This window comes from Lygodium microphyllum, chromosome 21 (assembly GCF_053477565.2).
Source record: "Lygodium microphyllum isolate KBCC chromosome 21, Lygodium_microphyllum_v1.1.10, whole genome shotgun sequence".
NCBI lineage: Eukaryota > Viridiplantae > Streptophyta > Polypodiopsida > Schizaeales > Lygodiaceae > Lygodium > Lygodium microphyllum.
This window is the reverse complement of record NC_141155.1, coordinates 75,578,626-75,596,834: the sequence shown is the minus strand read 5'-3', so window position 1 is coordinate 75,596,834 and position 18,209 is coordinate 75,578,626. Positions and strand designations below refer to the sequence as shown.

At 42.4% G+C, this 18,209-nt stretch overlaps 1 protein-coding gene across 1 annotated transcript; it reads left to right on the top strand.

The window, feature by feature from the left end:
- Positions 1 to 13,408: 13,408 nt before the first annotated feature.
- Positions 13,409 to 15,289, top strand: LOC148018157 (large ribosomal subunit protein eL21x/eL21w-like). The gene is made up of 2 exons (XM_087661937.1): positions 13,409 to 13,737; positions 14,901 to 15,289. Exons 1-2 carry the CDS (start codon positions 13,501 to 13,503, stop codon positions 15,156 to 15,158), a joined length of 495 nt encoding a protein of 164 aa, XP_087518063.1. The 5' UTR covers positions 13,409 to 13,500; the 3' UTR covers positions 15,159 to 15,289.
- Positions 15,290 to 18,209: the final 2,920 nt, after the last annotated feature.

Genomic DNA, 18,209 nt, shown 5'->3' with positions numbered 1-18,209 from the left:
GCTTGAGGTGGGCTACTTGGAATGATATATGTGCCCTTGACTTGGTGTGAATAGCCAGTTGGGTTTGCAAAAATTACACTCAATGAAAGTCTATCATAATCAAAGCAATGTGAATTTTATGATGCTCAAGGTGGTGTGCTTGGAATTCTTGAGGTGGCATATGGTGAGAGTCACTCAAGGTGAGTGTTGCTTATTTAGATAGGTTGCTTCTTGGTGATAGGATGTGTTTGCCATGTGTTGATGGTAAAAGCATGTCATGATGGATGCTATTCGGCTCGACGACAACCCCTTTTTGAAAAAATCAAGCTACTCAGCCAATCTAATCCACAAGGCCCCATAGCCCCAAGAGATTTGCCCAATTGGCCATTTCCAAAAGGTCTTATGTCTTTTTCCTATGGCCCTCTCCCTTTATATTTAAAAAAATGAAACAAATAATATCAACCTTTTGGTCTTATCCTATGGCTTGTCAGGTGTAGATAGTGTTGGCCTATTTGATTGTGGGCTAGTTGAGGCCTATCATTGCTATGTTCGATAAAGAGGTGGCAGTCAATTATGGGATGGCCAAGTTAGGCAACTGTGGCCAAAGCTGAAGGCTGAGTGTGAAACAACATAGCTTAATGTGGACAACAACCAAGATGGTAGGGTTGGCAATGATAGAGTAGGTGGTGATTGCAATATGGAGCGATTGATGATTGCAATCCTGGCATTGGAGGTTGTGATAGTGGATGCCTAGGGCTATAGCTCCTTGGTGATCTAGCTAGTGGGGTGCTTGCCTCATCTACACTCGGGCTTTATGTTGGTTGAACCTTCTAGTGCCTAGTGCAATGGCATACAAGGTCTCTAATAAAAGTCCCTTGACTCCCAACCAACTCATTACAATACTTGCCAATGCATGAAGGACAATGCTAAGATCTCAATCTCCAAAAAGGTTGTATTATCTTCCTTCTTGGCTAGTGTGGTGCCAATTTTTGGACACCACTGAACTATAGTTTGATTGTGCATTAAGAATGTTAGTAGGAAAAAATGACATTTGATCTACTATAGCATATGAAACAAAGATCATCAAGTGGGGTACTATTGATGCTTATCATATAGGCATGCGAGGATGACATAGGGTGGGATAGTGAGGAGGTAGGTAGTTTGCATGAAAGGAGAAGGGCTTGGCTATCCTTGTCAGAGGTGTTGTCACGGAGACGATGTCATAGTAGTAGTAGCTAGGTCATTGGTGAGCACCATGTCGTCTTTGACTCCACCAACTACTAGACCATTCCATGAAGCTTACCTTGTGTGGAGGATCTAACTGACTATTTGCCTTAGTGCCTACTGTAGTTTTCATATACTAGCTCCAACTATTGTATGCCATTGTGCATGTAGTGGTATCACTCTTGATGCTATGTATTCTATTGCTTCATAAGCACTCTTTCTCTTGTTAAAATTGGTTGACTCTCCACAAATCAAAACCTTTGTCAATATAATAGTAGCTGATTAATGATTTCAATGGTCAATTGGCTCATATACATGGTGAATTAGCTAGTATAAGTGGCCAATTCATGTGGGGGCAATTGCACTTAAGGGCTTACAGGCACCCGATTTGATGCTTCGATCAAATAAACACCACCTAGCGTTTATGGTTGTCATCTGATTACATTTGAGTAGTCACAAGCTAGTCCAACTAACTCCATTGGCTTGTGGAGTTTGTCTGAGGAAGCAAGCCTATTGGCTTTTGTCTAGGAAAAAGATGGGAATAGGAAGAGAATACAACCTATAGCTAATAATTTTAGGGAATCTATCAACCTATAGCTTGAAGACTATACTTGTGCACTTGTTGAAGATGCAAGGTCATCGATTTGCATTCCTTCGTCTCCTTCACTCTCCTCCACAATGCAAGATTCTAATTGATACTTCTTACTCTTCTCCCCTTAGTGATCTTTCTTCGTTTTTTCCCTTTCTTCTTTGTTTCTTTCAAATTAAATAGCTTCCCCAATTTTACAAGAAGGGAATTTTTGCAATGCAGCAAGAGAAAATCCCAAAAGCTAGAAGCTACAAGTTAATGATAAGCCCCTTGCTTTGGACTTGCAAGTCGACCCCTTACCAATCCCACAGGGTGAAAAATAAATATTAAAAAACAAAAAATTTGGTGATTTTAATGTTTAAAATTTTGTTTCTAAGGCTATTCTAACTCACTAATCTACTTCAAATCTAAATTTTCAACCCAAAAAACATCTAGTCTATCCTACTCCATTTGTCCTACTCTAGCACATACTTATTTCAAGCTACACTCCTAATCCATCTTAGAGTATGCATTCCTAGTCTATTTCAGAGTCGTACTTTTATTTTGATGTACAATGAAGAGAATGTATATCATCATGGATGATTTTGTCGTGTCTTGACAACAAAACCAAAATGTCATGAGCTTTCATAAGCTCAATCATCGGTCTTGATGGAATGCTTATTATTTCAAGCGCTTCATCCAATTTGGCAATGACTAGCTTACATATCCTTTGCACTCATTGATCTATCCATTCTTCTCTCAACCCACACAAAAGTAAGAATAAACAAATGGACAAGGGTGTAGTGAACTCACCACCTTACCTTCTCCTTAATGCCACGAAGTGAAGGCTTGATGGTGGCTCAATGATATGTTCAATAGTACTCGATCTACATCTTCCACTCCATGGCTCTCGATCCAATCTACAAGCACTCGATCTATGAGAGAAAACATAAAGAATAAGAAAAGAAACCCAACCTCTACTCCAATGCGCCTCTCACCCAAGAAGGGAAAGAAGAGAAAAGTGCACACAAGGAAGAAGGTTCACCTCTCAACTCCCTCACTCTCAGTCTTCCTCACTCTCAAGATGAAGCCCCAAGGAGATCGAATAAAAGTAAGAAGAAGAAGCATGCTCTCAAGTTTGCCACAAAAATGAGCTTATCCCTTCACTTTCTAATTTTTATATATTGGACTTTGAGTTCAGGATTCTATTAAGTTGTGGGTGCTCATCTCTCGTATTTGGCTCTTGGCTAGTCTTTCCCAGTTTATGCATACATATTTAGATCACATTGATTGTCATGAAAAGAAATAAAAGCTAGTGCTCCCACCCTTGCCAAAGCTATGGGTTTTTCATTGTAGTGGAAAATGTTACAATTTACATGTGCGCGCTACCCTTGGCTTCCAAAATTATATTACAAGTAATTGTATGATTGCAAACTTTAATAGAAAATTATTGTATATTGTGCACCCTCCACTTGATTTGCACTTCTATTTACTTTTGCCATCATTGTCCACCTTGCGAATTCACTTTGCCATTCTACCACCTTTCCGTTTTACCATTAATAGCTCCTCAACCTAAGTATTGCTACTTACAAACCCTTTGAAAGGTGAGAAGGATCGAAGCTTGCTTGGAAGTGAGCTATGGCAGAGAGCAAGGGCAAGAAGAGAGAGAGACACAAATGGGAACTCCAACAGTCACAATGTGTGACCAGGCCTTCCTTTATTCAAACTATCACTAAAAGAATAAAGAATAAAGTGACGGTGATGGGTGCTTGCCACGTGCGATGTGCAGTGGTGGGTATTGTCAATGTAGTAATACACGGGCGGCTAGGCAAAGGTGCGCTTACCCCCAACAACCTCCCACTTAAAGGTGAATCTGCCCCAGTGAGGAGTGAAAAGCGCTCAGTAATGAGGCTTTTCGTGAGCAAATCGGCAAGATAAAGTGATACCTCACCTCAATGTGTTTCGTCTTCGCATGGAAGACCGGATTCTTGGCTAGCTGAATAGCACTCATAGAATCCGAATGCAACGTAGGTATAGTATCAACCCCAAGGTCATGAACCAAACGGCCTAACCATATGGCCTCCTTGCAAGCCTCAATGGCTGCTACAACATACTCGGCCTCAATGCTAAAGAAAGTCGAACGGTTATGAACCCTGGACATCCAAGAAATAGCACCTCTAGCATAGGTAAAGACATAGCCGGAAGTGGACTTCCTACTATCTACATGTTCCCTCATAATCAAAGTCTGTGTAGCCCACAACTCCTGTATCCTAGTTGCCATAGCAGATACACATATCTGTTGTGCCCTTCAGGTATCTCATGATACCCTTTACGCCATCCCAATGCTTTTTGCTAGGTGTAGCCATATAGCGTGCCACAACACCATCTACAAAGGCAATATCTGGATGAGTGGCTATCATGGCATTCATCAAACTGCCCATGGCTGATGCATAAGGGATCTTGACCATCTCAGCCCTTTGCTCATCCATCTGCGGACAATCGCCATGTGAAACCTTCACATAAGAAGGTAATGGACAACCAATAGGCTTTACGTCCTTTATGCGGAAACACTCAAGGACTTTATGAATGTACTCCCTCTGTGAGAGATAGACTAGTCCCTGATGCCTGTCATGCTAAATGTGCATACCAAGAATGTGAGAGGCCTATCCCAAATCCTTCATCTCAAAGATCTTCTTCAGCTGAGATTTAAGAGCATCCATCTCATCATGAGCTTTCCCTATTATCAGCATATCATCCACATAAAGTACCAAAATAAGCAATGAGCCATCACGGGCTTTCTTCGTGTAAAGACAGATCCATAGCACTTTTACTGTAGCCCCCTGACTGCATAAAGGCATCAAACTTGTGATACCACTCCCTAGGTGCCTGCTTCAAGCCATAAAGACTTTTCTTTAACTTGCACACTAGGTGCTCCCTACCAAGTTCTAGAAAGCCCTTAGGTTGCTCCATGTATATCTCATCATGCAAATCCCCATGCAAGAATGCAGTCTTGACATCCATCTGGTACAAGTCCAAGTCAAGCTGCACGACTAAGGCCAAAACCAAGCATAGAGGGTGGTCATCTTGACCACAGGAGAAAAGATTTCATCAAAGTCAACTCCATGCTCCTGTTTAAAACCCTTAGTGACAAGTCTTGCCTTATAAGCCGGATTGGGGTTTCCAAGGGTACTTTTCAGCTTGTACACCCATTTGTATGGCAAAGCCTTCTTGTCCTGAGGCAGTGCAACCAAATCCCAAGTCATATTCTTGTGCAGGGAGTCTATCTCAAACTGCATAGCCCTCTCCCAAGAGTGACTGTCACCCCTGTGCATAGCCTCATCATAAGCGAGAGGCTCTCCTGCATATGTATCCAAGACATAATGCATCGAGGGCTCAAATCTATTAGGTGGACATCTATCTCTAGTAGACCCCAGGCTCTGTGGTCGCGGTCCAACACCCTGGTCATGTGTACCAATTGCTGTTGCAGGCTGTCAAACTGGTTGTGTAGCAGCACGTGGCTCCTCCTGGAATATAACCATGCGTATCTCTACCACCTTCTTAGGCTGCCTATGTATCTTGTCTTCATGGAAGACTACATCATGGCTGCAGATGAATTTCCACGCTTGTGGATCCCAGAGGTGGTAACCCATCTTGCCTGCATCCCCATAGCCAAGGAAAATGTATTTGACACTCTTAGGATCCAACTTAGTACTCTTGTCTTTGGGAACATAACAGAATGCCTCACATCTAAAGACACGTAAATGCGCATAAGATGGAGGTTTCCCAGTCCATAGCTCCTTTGCAACCTAGAAATCCAAACCACTAGAAGGTGATCTATTTATGACATGCACATCTTCTTGACTGCCTCAACCCAAAAGCTATGTGGTAAGCCTACATGGCTAAGCATACTACGTACATGCTCCTGGATGGTTCTATTCATATGCTCATCCAAACCATTCTGGGGTGGGGTATAGGGGGCAGTCAATTGACACTTAATACCCCTCTTGTCACATAGTTGTTCAAAAGCACGTGACACATATTCTCCCCTATTGTCAGTCCTAAGGCATTTCAGCCTATGCCCAGTCTGGTTTCAACAAATGCAAGCCATCTCTGAAATATAGCCAAGACATCAAACTTAAGCTTAATGGGGTAAGCCCAAACTTTATGCGAAAAATCATCAATGAACATCACAAAATACTTTGCACTACCCATAGACTAATAGGGCATGGGCCCACAGACATCCGAATGTACCAATGCCAGGGGCTCACTCATACGTGTCCTACCAAACTTCTTATGCGTATTCCTAGTCTGTCTGCCACAAAGATAATGCTCACATGAATCAAAACAGACGTAGTCAAGGGGCGGTAAGTATTGCACACCAGAAAGCATTTTCATTCCCTTCAAGGACATATGGCCCAAACGGGCATGCCAAGGGGCGGTAAGTATTGCACACCAGAAAGCATTTTCATTCCCTTCAAGGACATATGGCCCAAACGGGCATGCCAAAGAGATACATGTGGGATGGAACCCACTGACAAAACATGTTTAATAGAGGACCCATCAACTACAAGAGGATAGAGGCTGCTAGCTGTGGCACCTCTAGCAAGCACAAGTCTGCCACGAGTGATCTTCCAGGTAGAATCCCCAAATGAAACATGAAACCCAACATCATCAATCTGCCATGTAAACATGAGACTATGTGTGTAAGTGTAGGTACATGACGTACATCCTATAACAGAAAGGTAATGCCAGTAGAGAACTGCAGTCATACATCTCCAATGCCAACAATAGCAAGTGACATGTCATCACCCAAGCAAACTGAACTAGAGACAGTGCAATAGGAGTGGAACCACTCACGACATGGTGTAACATGAAATGAAGCACCAGAATCCGAAAGCCAGCACTGCGCATACATAGAGTGAACATCGATCAACGATGTAGCATCGCAAGAACTAGCTGCCAGTATGTACTCCCCATTGGAGTCATCAGTCTGCATGACATTTATCTCCTTGATTTTCACATTGGATTTCACAGGCATAATGCTGTGATCAGAGGACTTTTCTTGTACTTTGTCTTTTCCCTTCTCTTTGCGCTTCTCATTGCGCAACTCATGACACTGTGGGTGTATATGACCCTTTTTTCCGCAATGATGACATGTCGCATTAGCGTTTCTCCCACGAGACTTGCTGCCCAACTTACCACGCGACTTAGACCTAGACTTCTGTGAGTCTCTACCATGGCCATTCCCACGGTCATTCTTGCCATTGCCATCTCTGCCTCTAATAGTCAAAGCATGCGACACATCAAAGGCATCCAAAGTTCTTACGACTGATCTCTTCCTGCAGAAGAGCACTCTCTACATCAAGCAAGTTCAAAATAGTAGCAGGAGCACATAAGGCAGTGCGGAATACATCCAATGACTCACTTAGAGTCCCAAGCAAAAACAATGGAGTAACCTCATCATTAAAGGTAATACCTTGCGAAGTCACGTTCTTGAGAATAGCATGGAACTGGCTCAAATGAGCAGACATTGTCATATTCTCCTTCATGCATAGGTCCATAAGCTGCTTTAGTCAATACATTTGACTTGTTGGACTTTTCTTATCAAAGAGGTTCTTAATTTTATCCCAAAGCTACCAAGCACTTTGTGCTTCCTCAACCACATTGTAATGCACATGTTCAGTGAGAGACAAGATGAGGATGGACTTGCATAACTCATCAAGCTCATCCCATTCGTCATCGGTCATAGTTTCAGGCTACTCGCCATGCATCCTTAGTGGCTTTATCTGCGATTTCTACACCAATACCTACCAAACTTGGCTCTTCCAATAGGCATAATTCATACCATCAAGCCTAGTGATGTTGAAGATAGCACTGTCATGGGAAGAAGAACCCATAATGCAGTCCAAAACAATGCACACAGTTCAAAATTGCTTGCTGTTTTCTGCTGTAAATAGCCAAAATACCACCAAAACCAAGGCAAAATGACCACAAACTGATAGCTAATGATGTTGCATGAAAATTTCACATTAGTCCATACATAACTGCTTGCTGTAATAAATTACAGCTAGGTACGATGAGAGCAAACTATAGGCGAAAACAATGCACCAATTCAACCACGGACTGTCAAAGCATAATCAACATCAAGTGGGCATAAATCAACATATGACAATCATACGAACATTGAGCAAACACCTAAGAATGTCAAATGAATCCGTTAATAAACTAGCACACCCCCTATGTAATAGGGCAAATTGTACATAACACTGGCAAGACCTGACACAAAGAGGTGTATGCTCAGGGAGTGCGAAGCCCAAATCAGCCCAAGTGCATGTATATGGACCACGGCATATCAACCATGCAACATCCAAGTGAAGAAGATCCCAGTCTTCTCAGAAGACTCAAAGCTCAATAGCATAAACCATCTGCTCAATGTCAGTTAAACATCCAACGATGCTCCCACTGGCACAAAAGCCATATGGATCAAGCCAAGAAGCTCAAGAAAGGCATATGAGAGCACCAGTGATGAAAGATCCAAGACCAGACATCAATAAGACATCATGAGCATATAGACTTTGTAGCCTCCAAGGATAGCATCCATAGACATCAACTATATCCCAAATACAACTTTGGCAAGCCAAGAAATATCCCAAGTAAGTTACCGAAAGCCAAATGCAAGCCAAGACAATGCATTAGTAGCAATCAGCTCCAAACAATGTAAGTAGCATGTAGTAGTGGCATAGGCCAAGCATGTCAAGACCGGTGAGACATAGGTAACAAACATGCCATATGTACATCCAAGACGGAGCATCAAATGCATTCCAAAGCCAAGCTCAAGCTCAAATGAAGATCTAGAACCAAAGATAAGCTCGATGTCGTACCTTGAAGGTCAATACTTCATTACATATCCCAAAGACATAGCCTGAAATCAATAGGCATAACCAAACTGGAGGTAAAATAACTTGTCAACCAAGGTAGCATAAATCCCAACCAACAATGAAGTGTTCGCATCCAAATCAAGGCTCAATAGCTCTCAAATAGCATATTCGAGCATAAACCATGACGACCAAGCATTAATACGTCCAACAGGACACCCTAATGCCAACAAAGAGCATTATGCATAAGTCGTCCTTGATAAAACCTTGTTGCCCAAACAATGTACAACAGTAAATCCCTGCATAAATCGAGCTATGGAAGCTCAAACCAAGTCCTAAAGCATATCTAAACATTGGGCAAACATCCCCAAAGTATCTGCGCATCAAATACCAAGCCTCAGGAGCATCACATAAGCTAAGAGCATGACATTTTCTTACTGTAAATCAACTCAGATCTATTGCAAAAAATGTTGTGATCAAAATTTGGCAGATCTGACAATGCCATCACGTCCAGAGCGTGCCAAAATCCCAATTTACACTCTTACCTTGCCTAAATCAGGTTCTGGGTGCTTGAGATATGAGAAAAATTTGGAATTTTGAGCCATATTTTGAAACAGGTGCAAAAAAACATGAGGTGACTATGGGGCCTACTGGTTATGCTAAGGATAAGGGGGAAAATGGGGGCATGCAAGGTGCCCAATGAAGCCAAGGAACACCTGCAAAGAGCCTATGAGGGTCGGGGAGAGGCGAGAGATGAAATCTTACCTCGAGGGGAAGAAGCAATGGCTGGCATTGAAGAGCTCTAGGTCTTCAATCTGGGCTGAAGTAATGTCAGGCCAAGCTCCATGATCAAGCTCTAATCCAAAGCTCTGATACCAATTGAAAGGTGAGAAGGATCGAAGCTTTCTTGGAAGTGAGCTATGGCAGAGAGCAAGAGCAAGAAGAGAGAGAGACGCAAATGGGAACTCCAATAGTCACAATGTGTGACTGGGCCTTCCTTTATTTAAAGTGTCACTAAAAGAATAAAGAATAAAGTGCGGTGACGGGCGCCTGCCACTTGCAATGTGCAGTGGTGGGTATTGTCAATGTAGTAATACATGGGCGGCTAGGCAGAGGCGCCCTTACCCCCAACACCCTTTCCATAGTAGGGCATCCAAATGAGACACATTCAAGCCATGACCTCTTGATGAAGCAAGTAAAACTTCATTTGTGAGTCTAAAGAAATTGATTCCACCTAGGGCCTCATTCTTTGCCTTAATGACTTGGGCCTTTCTATATGGCTCTTCAAACAAGTTTTCTAAGGCAATGCGGCCTTCCTTCATTACAACTAGCCATCTTTATTGATGTTGTTGGCTTTCTCTAATGCCCACTCTCTCTTAAGCTCTTGGATATTGGCATACAAAGCTTGCAAGGCAACAATTACATCCATGATGCTTGGGCTATGTTTGATTTTTTCCTTGCCCTTGCTTGAACTCTCTGCTCTTCTTTCTAGCTTCATCCCTAGATTTGTCATCCATTTCTCTTTTAGTCTCCTCATGTCCTCTATAAGGGACTCCACATGTCCTATATATAAGGGACTCTTTAATGCCTCGGAGAAAATTCTTTGAGTTTCTTTGGTGCTCCTCTTGCCCCCTATGCAAATCCCATGAGACTCCCTAAGGGCTCAATTGAAGTCCTCCTTGTACTTTGATTTCTTCTTCTTATAACTACTCTTCTCCTCCTTTCTATTTTTGTATTCCTCATCATCCCCTTTCCTGTTGTTCCCTTGTTTGTTGCCTTCATTGAAGGTTTCTTTATTCGAGGAGTCCTACTTCCCTAATCTCCCTTGTTTGTCTAGTTACCTTGGTGTTACCTCCACCTATTTATTGCGAGTCAATGTGATTGATATTTGCACCCATAAGGGCATTAATGGTAATCATCATTAGCTTGGTGAGGGCAAAGGTATATACTATGGTTTTGGCCTTGTTATTAGTGCTTGATTGCTTCCATGATTGCAATTTTAATACAACTTGAGCCTCAATAACACATTTCACAACATACTCTAGCTAGAGGTCATCCGAGTCTTGCTTTAGAATGGATATTGTAATCAAATCCTCAATGACGCTCTTTGGAATGCTATTGGCTAAGGTATTGAGGTGTATGTAAACATACTATGGAAAATGTGAGCAATGGTTCTCATATCTTCATTGACGATAATGGAGAAGAGCATTGCTCATGGCTCTTAAATCTACTTAGATCTCTTGAAAAGGTCTAATACACCCACAATAGATGAAATCTTCACATCCCATTCAATTGTAGCACACCCTCAGGCTAGAAATTGGTTGATCATGGCTGACAATGAATGAGATCCCCATGATAGCCCATAGCACACATCCAATCTCTTTCTCTTGTTGAATCCACAAAAACTTGGTTGAAGCCCCTACCAATGAACTTATTCCTCCTATATACAGTTAAGGGAGTAACAAGGACACACATCACAGGGTAGATGTAGAGAACTCACCATGTTATATGACCAAAGCATTCAAACATGCACCCATGTTGAGCCCAAACATCTTGAAACACATATCTACAATATTGAACACTAAAGAAAAGGAAAGAAAAGTGTACATCCTTCTCAAAAGCATATGAGGGAATGGTAACTTCCCCCACAATTATACAACAATGAAGAGACTTGTGCTGGCTCTTCGATGTGCTACTTGTATAGCATGTTCATGTGCTCTTTTTTGTGTTATTGTTAGGGTAAAGGGGCCAATTAGGGAACAACAGCTAATAATGATACAAAAGCCGTACAAAAGCCGACAACTACCTACGCCTAGTCATGGCACCCTTTCAACTCGATTAAAAAATAAACACTAATACTTTTCAACACAATTCCGCACAATTCTTCATTGTTCTATTTTTGGTCCAAGTAATTGCTATTTATAGGCTCTAGGTACATTACAACTACACCTGCCATGCATTACATACAAAAATATAAAAAAGTAGCCTTGTTTGTGAGCACGCAATCAGTTCTACATCTTTTTCTTCCATGTCACTATATTGGCCCCTATAGTGACCAGGACTCCTTCATACTGGCAAAAACCCAAGAAGATAATATTGTCAGTAATCAACTGCCCTATCCTATAACTAATACAAAGGCATCATAACAGGCCCACTTCTTTATTTCTTTACCTTCAAAAATTTAGGATGTGCTTGCATACCTCAAACCAATTAGACTATGCCAAGTACCTAATCCATGCCACCGTATTGAGAGTAGCTAATCAAACAACATGCCATGGATCACCTTAGAGCCTTGCACAACAAAAGGAGGATGCTCACAGTTGCATCACCCATTTTAGCACACTTTCCTTCTATCCCTTGTTGCTCTCCTTCTCCAACACACCTTGTAGCCACCATATCTTGCTGATCAAACATGTGCAAACCACCACTCTCTTCTACCTACCAAAACTAGGCCCTCTTGACCGTTCTTTGCTGCGTGCTCTTCAAGGTAGCCCATTGCCTTGACTCACACATTCCATGCCTCACACATAAGCTATACTACATATGAGCTAAAGGTAGTTGACTGCATTGTTCTTACCAGGGTTGAACCTACTTCAAGGTTATCCATGTCTACTTCAAACCAAGGTCTTCTACTAATTCTCCTTGTAAATGCAAAAGATGCATACCTAAGAGAATACTGAGCATTGCCCAATTCTTGTGCACCAACAATCTGTTGCATATAGAAATGGTGAGCATGTTTGTTGCTACGGCGGCATTCACGTCAAGCCCATTGCATTCTATAGGGCTTTGAATCAACCATCCAAGCCACACATTCCATTTATTCCTCCCTATACACTCCAATCACCAGTTACACATTCAATCTATCACTCTCTTTACACTCCACTCAGCACCTTCCAACCCTATTTTAGGGACTATCCCTTCTTGAAAGAGGTCGTGTTGTTTGTAGACAACGACAAACAACCATCCAAGAAGAAATTATCAATAAAGGAGTATTAAACTCTTCTTAGGGATGCAGAGTAGTGTCAAGCTCTGCTCTACAACAAGGGGCATGGATTCCAACCTTCTACTCCTCATGCAACATAACTAGTTATGAATACAACATCTATGTTGGATTGTAGGTACTCATGTGTGCTGTGTTCACACCTTTGTTGTAGATGACAAGATCTAGTATTCAAAGTAGTTGGCGCCTAAAGGGGAGGTTCAATCCTACATAGTAGTGCCAAGAATTGACTCCACAAGTCCAGTGGAGGAAATTTTGCTATAGATTAACTCAAGACAAGCCACTCTCATCAGCTCCACCTGAACCACTAACAGAGGTTCAGAGAAAGAGAGTTGTCAAGCAATGGACTATTAAAGACATGGCTCAAAGTAATTGCTGATCATGAGCCATGAGTTTCTCTAAGGAAGTATGCCAACAAATATGGAATGAGTGCCTCAGCAATTCTTAATTGGCAAGAGGGGAGAACCACCAAAAAAGCAAAGGGACTAGCAACAATACTAACTGTAGAAGAGGAGGGAGCTCTACTTGAGTGGTGCAAACATGCAAGAATCGCATATGGAACTTCGTACTCCTATACTAAGTTACATCTGTCAACCTAGTTAAAATTAATGGATTGATTGTATATTAATCATAATAATTATATCAAATGTCCCACTAACTGTAGAAGAGGAGGAATCATGTTGGGCGCCCAGCTGCACTATGAGGCCCCGCCCACGTGAGGCGTTAGGGCAAACAGACACACGGGTATTCTTCCAGTTTCATAGCCAAAAGGGCTCCCTTCTCTCCCTGATTGATTTCTGGAACTACACAGGTAGTAGGAGAGGCAGCGCAGAGTTGCTTCAAGATTGGCAAGGATGCCTGCCGGCCATGGCCTCCGGTCCCGCACGCGCGATCTCTTCTCGCGGCCTTTCAGGCGGAAGGGCTACATCCCCCTCTCCACCTACCTGCGCACCTACAGGATCGGTGACTATGTCGACATCAAGGTGAACGGGGCCGTCCACAAGGGCATGCCGCACAAGTTCTACCATGGCCGCACCGGCGTCGTCTGGAACGTCACCAAGCGCGCCATCGGCGTCGAAATGAACAAACAGGTCTGTTCTTCTCTGTCCCTGTATCACCTTCTGTAAGATTATTGTGTTCCTTTGCTTCTAAATGCGCCCAGTGAATCAGTCTCACGAATAGGGTAGGGTTAGCCTGCTGCGAAGTTTTTTTCTCCCCTTTGTTTGAGCTCTGGAGTGCATGCCCTGCATCATTCCTTGATTCGTGCTTTTGCAGGAGCTAGGGCTTGCGTCACTTGCATGATCCCTTGTAGATGGCCCAAAGTCAGGGTTTATAGTGTAAGGGGTCACACTGTAGACATCGACACCCATTCCTTATGATGTTTATGATCTGAGAGGAGTATATTAATTCATCTTCTTTAGGATGTCTTCATCATTGAAGGAGTTTCAATGTGCTAGGGCTCAAAGATGATCTATCTTGCATTTATTACTTTCGTAGTTGGCCCAAAGCCAGGGTTTACAGCGGAGGGGCTGCACTGCAGACATTGAAACCCATTCCTTACGATGTTGTCAATGATCCGAGAGGAGGCTACTCTTTCAGCTTCTTAGGATATCTGCATGATTGAAGCTGTTTCAGATTGCTAGGACTGAGATGTGAGCTATCTGTGGTTGTTACCCTAAGATTGACATTCATTTTCATGGTAAATTATCCATGTTTGTGTGTGGTGAAGATTTGGAAAAGCATGTTTTCAAGTTGCTGGACCTATAGCTTTGTCTTTTACCATTGATGCTGAGGTTTAAGTTCCAATCAAACAGAATGGCCAATATACTTTTTTTTTTGCATGGTTTATCCTTTGTGCTGGTCTGATCTAGAGGTAGAAAGGAATCTGCTTGGTTTTGAGGGTTGGGAGATGTTTTTTCCAACAATGCACAGCTTATTGGAATTGTGTACGGCCCTGCTGTGTTCTCTGTTTCTTTAACTAGCCACTACGTTCACTGCCTCCAGGTGGAAACTGGTGCACCTTCTGACATATGTCCCTTGTAACATATTTATCTTCTCCCAAGTACAACTGCTGTTAGGAAACTTCCACTATTTTTTCACTGCAATGTAGAATTCATAATTGAATATCTAGTTTCTTATGCTGGAGTCTGTTCAAAGTTGCATCCATTAATAAGCACATTACCATAGGGCATGTGAATGTGGTGTTATGCTGTAGGTGGTGATGTTTGATATTTCTTGATTGTGATACTTGCAGGTTAGCAACAGAATTATTAGAAAAAGAATTCATGTGCGGATTGAGCACGTGCAGCCGTCACGCTGCCGAGAGGACTTCCTGGAGAGAGTGAAAAAGAATGATCTTTTGAAGGCTGAAGCTAAAGCCAAGGGTGAGAAAATCAGTACCAAGAGACAACCGGAAGGCCCAAAGCCAGGGTTCATTGTGGAAGGGGCTACACTAGAGACAGTGACACCCATTCCTTATGATGTTGTCAATGATCTGAAAGGAGGCTATTAATTCAACTTCTTTAGGATATTTTCAAGCTTGAAGGTGGTTTAAATTGTTAGGGCTTAAACATGAGCTGTACTGTGGTTATTATCCTGAGTTTTGACTATTTTCCATGAAAATTGGAATGTCATTTTGTCAAAGATGCTTTAAAACTGAGTCAAGTCTGTATTCTGCTCAGTTCTTATGTTCTGCCTTCCTTTTCCAACACTTTGGTTAGTTATCTCTGCACAGCTCCCTTGTTCTTAATCATTTTGAAGTAGTTTTAAGCGTTCCATTCATTGGCTGTGTTTAAATTTTTTCTAAAATCTGCAAGGTGCCATCTGATCCTGTTGTCATGATTGTTGCAAGCACTTAAACAATCTGGGAAATTGAAATCTGTAATGGGCCTACCTAAGATATTGGGGGTTTGATTTGTCATCGTAAATCAAATGTGGAGATTTATAAGAAATGATTTATGGATATCAGAGTATTGGGTAGAGTATTTACCATACCACTGCTTGTTGTAAAGTGGAGTGTTGGTTTCTGCATTGCTGGTTTGGTGTCATTGAGCCCTTGATATGTTAAGCATAGTGACAGTTCGTTGCTATTGTGTAGGATTGCAGTGAACAGCTCTTGTCATGGTGACCAATAAGAGCAAATTTTGTGCATGACTGATATTAGGTGTTTGCTTCATGATAAACCTCTGGTCTTACTTTCTAGGTTTGTGAAATAATAGTTCACATGGTTTAAGTACTCTCTCCCAACTGAAGCTGTTGTGTTCAAGTTTTTGCAACTTGCAATATAATCGACATTAAATACCTGACCACCTCATCATTATATGCTTCCAAAAGCATTCTTAATAACTCAAGAGTGGCAAGATCATATTTCAAACTTTTGATTACCTGGTGTTTGTCCTTGCAGTGAACAATCTATGTTGGTACACCACAAATTTGGAAATAGAGGCAATAACCTTTGAAAGCTTCAATGCTACAAATATATAAGTTGAAAACCTAAGACCACCACGAGTAGTCATTGTGTTGGAAAGCTATTGTTCTCTAGGACCTAGAGGTCGGCTAGACCATTGTTCATGTTGTATAAGGAGTATTAGATGTGCATATTCTTTTTGAGAGTTGTCAAGTTTTGTAGTTACATCACGGCTATAGCACCCCAAAGTGAGGTTAGAGCATTGTTAAGGAAAAGCATTTATGGGAGCCTTATATGATTGCTAAGTTGTTACCTAGGATTGCTGAGTCTAGCTGTATTATAGCTGGACATTGAGCTAAGCATGGGAATGCCTTAGTCTCATCTTTGGCATGTGGACTTTGATGTAGAGGTAAAGGTTGTGGCCCATGGTCCACACTTTACTTGCTCCTTTTTCTACGTTATGCATAGTTGAGAGTGACTCTTTTGGGGGTGTTGTCCTTGAGTGCATTGGGTGCTCATACAATTAGCACAAATGTGATTAAAGAGTGTGAAAACAGTGTTTACATGGATCTTAGTATGCAAAGATAGATAAAAGAGTCTTGCCTTCACATGGACGTTTGTAGGTAAAAAGCCACATATTCAAGCATGTGATGTTTGGATGTGCATGAGGCGGTCATATGGAGAGCATGTCCTTTGATCATGAATGTTAGGTGCTCCATACACAGGTTGTGCATAGCATGATGTCATGACAATGGAGTGTGCTTTGCACTTTAAGCCGTGGCTTGAGTGGAAAGAGAGGACATTAAATGTACATGTGGCCCCTCTCAAAAGCTCTGTCATTTCAATCTCAGTGTTGAAACTTTGCACCCAATGTTTGTAAAAACATTTGGTGTGGTCGAGCTTATTTTTTAGATGCGAACAGGTAATATTAATAAATAAAATAGTTGGGTTTACATATTGCAAGTCCACTTTTAGATACATATTCAAGATGTCAAAATGGAAAGCGGCCATTTAACTCCCCACCCCACCTTGTAAGGGCTTTGTAGCTATACCATGGCGTTGCTACTAGAAACGCCTATGACAAACTTGCCATGGATTCGTGTGGGGGTAGGGAGACCCACTGCATGAAGCTTGCGTCATGGGGTATTACCCACCACTCGGCGTGCTCACAAGCTTGTGGAAGTGTATCACTACACATCACGAGGATACAAGTGAGGGGGCTAAAAACAAAGGGCCCCTCTTGAGGGCCTGAAGTTGTATTGCATGATGGCATGAAGGCAAGGAAGCATTTACAAGTGCGAAAGCGCGAGGCACAAGGGGTCATGGGAAAGGGTTGGCGTAATATCAACCTGCTCTCCAACATGACTTGGCATCATGGGTGAGAGAAGGGCTTGAGAGGCTCACATCTCTCATATACCCCCCCCCCCCACCCCCCCCCCCCCTTTCGAAGAACTTGACGTCCTCGTCGAGTCCCCAAAAACCAATAGGTGGTTCAAGGGGTTGGTAGTATGAGTTCAAAACTTCAGGGGTCTTAACGTGCCTCACTATCAAGGTGGCCAATGTCTACCCGCTAGACTCTTTGACTACAAAATTATGAGGGTCTTTGTCGAGTTGCTATCAAGTCGGCTAGGGTCTACCTACTAGGTGCCATGCCCACTGACTCGATTACAAGTGTGGAACATGGTCTGTTCAAACTACAAGTAAGGTAACCATCCATTGACTCAATTACGAGTGTGGAGTGGCCTAGGGATGCTGACTAGGAAGACTCTTTTATTGTGCACTTCAATTCATCCACTTGTTGACCAAATTTACAAGCACAGAGTGGAGGGTAACTTGGTTAAGGCAAGCCGTGCGCACATTTCCTAACACGAGGTCATGGCAGTATGAGTGCGCAGACCATGCCAGTGGACTTGAAGGCAAGGCGGGTTCGTCACAACATCTATATAGGGAGTAGTAGTGACTTGAGCCTTGCTTGGTTTCCACTCTACGTGTGATTTCTTATACTCAGTGGTGAACCCTCGTGTGGCATGACGAGGGTGTAGTCCTGGGATGTGCCTATGTTGTACCATTTCTTTGATTGAATAATATAAGAGTACACCTTGCTCTCACATAGCGTGTTACCTTTTTGAGCTATGTTGAGTGAGTGAACGAGTGCAT

What these genes read in the sequence shown, in the direction of transcription:
- LOC148018157 (XM_087661937.1), top strand. Translation starts at nt 13,501, where the DNA reads ATGCCTGCCGGCCATGGCCTCCGGTCCCGCACGCGCGATCTCTTCTCG. An exon ending in GCGTCGAAATGAACAAACAG is followed by an intron (nt 13,738 to 14,900) that starts GTCTGTTCTTCT and finishes TGATACTTGCAG; the next exon opens with GTTAGCAACAGAATTATTAG.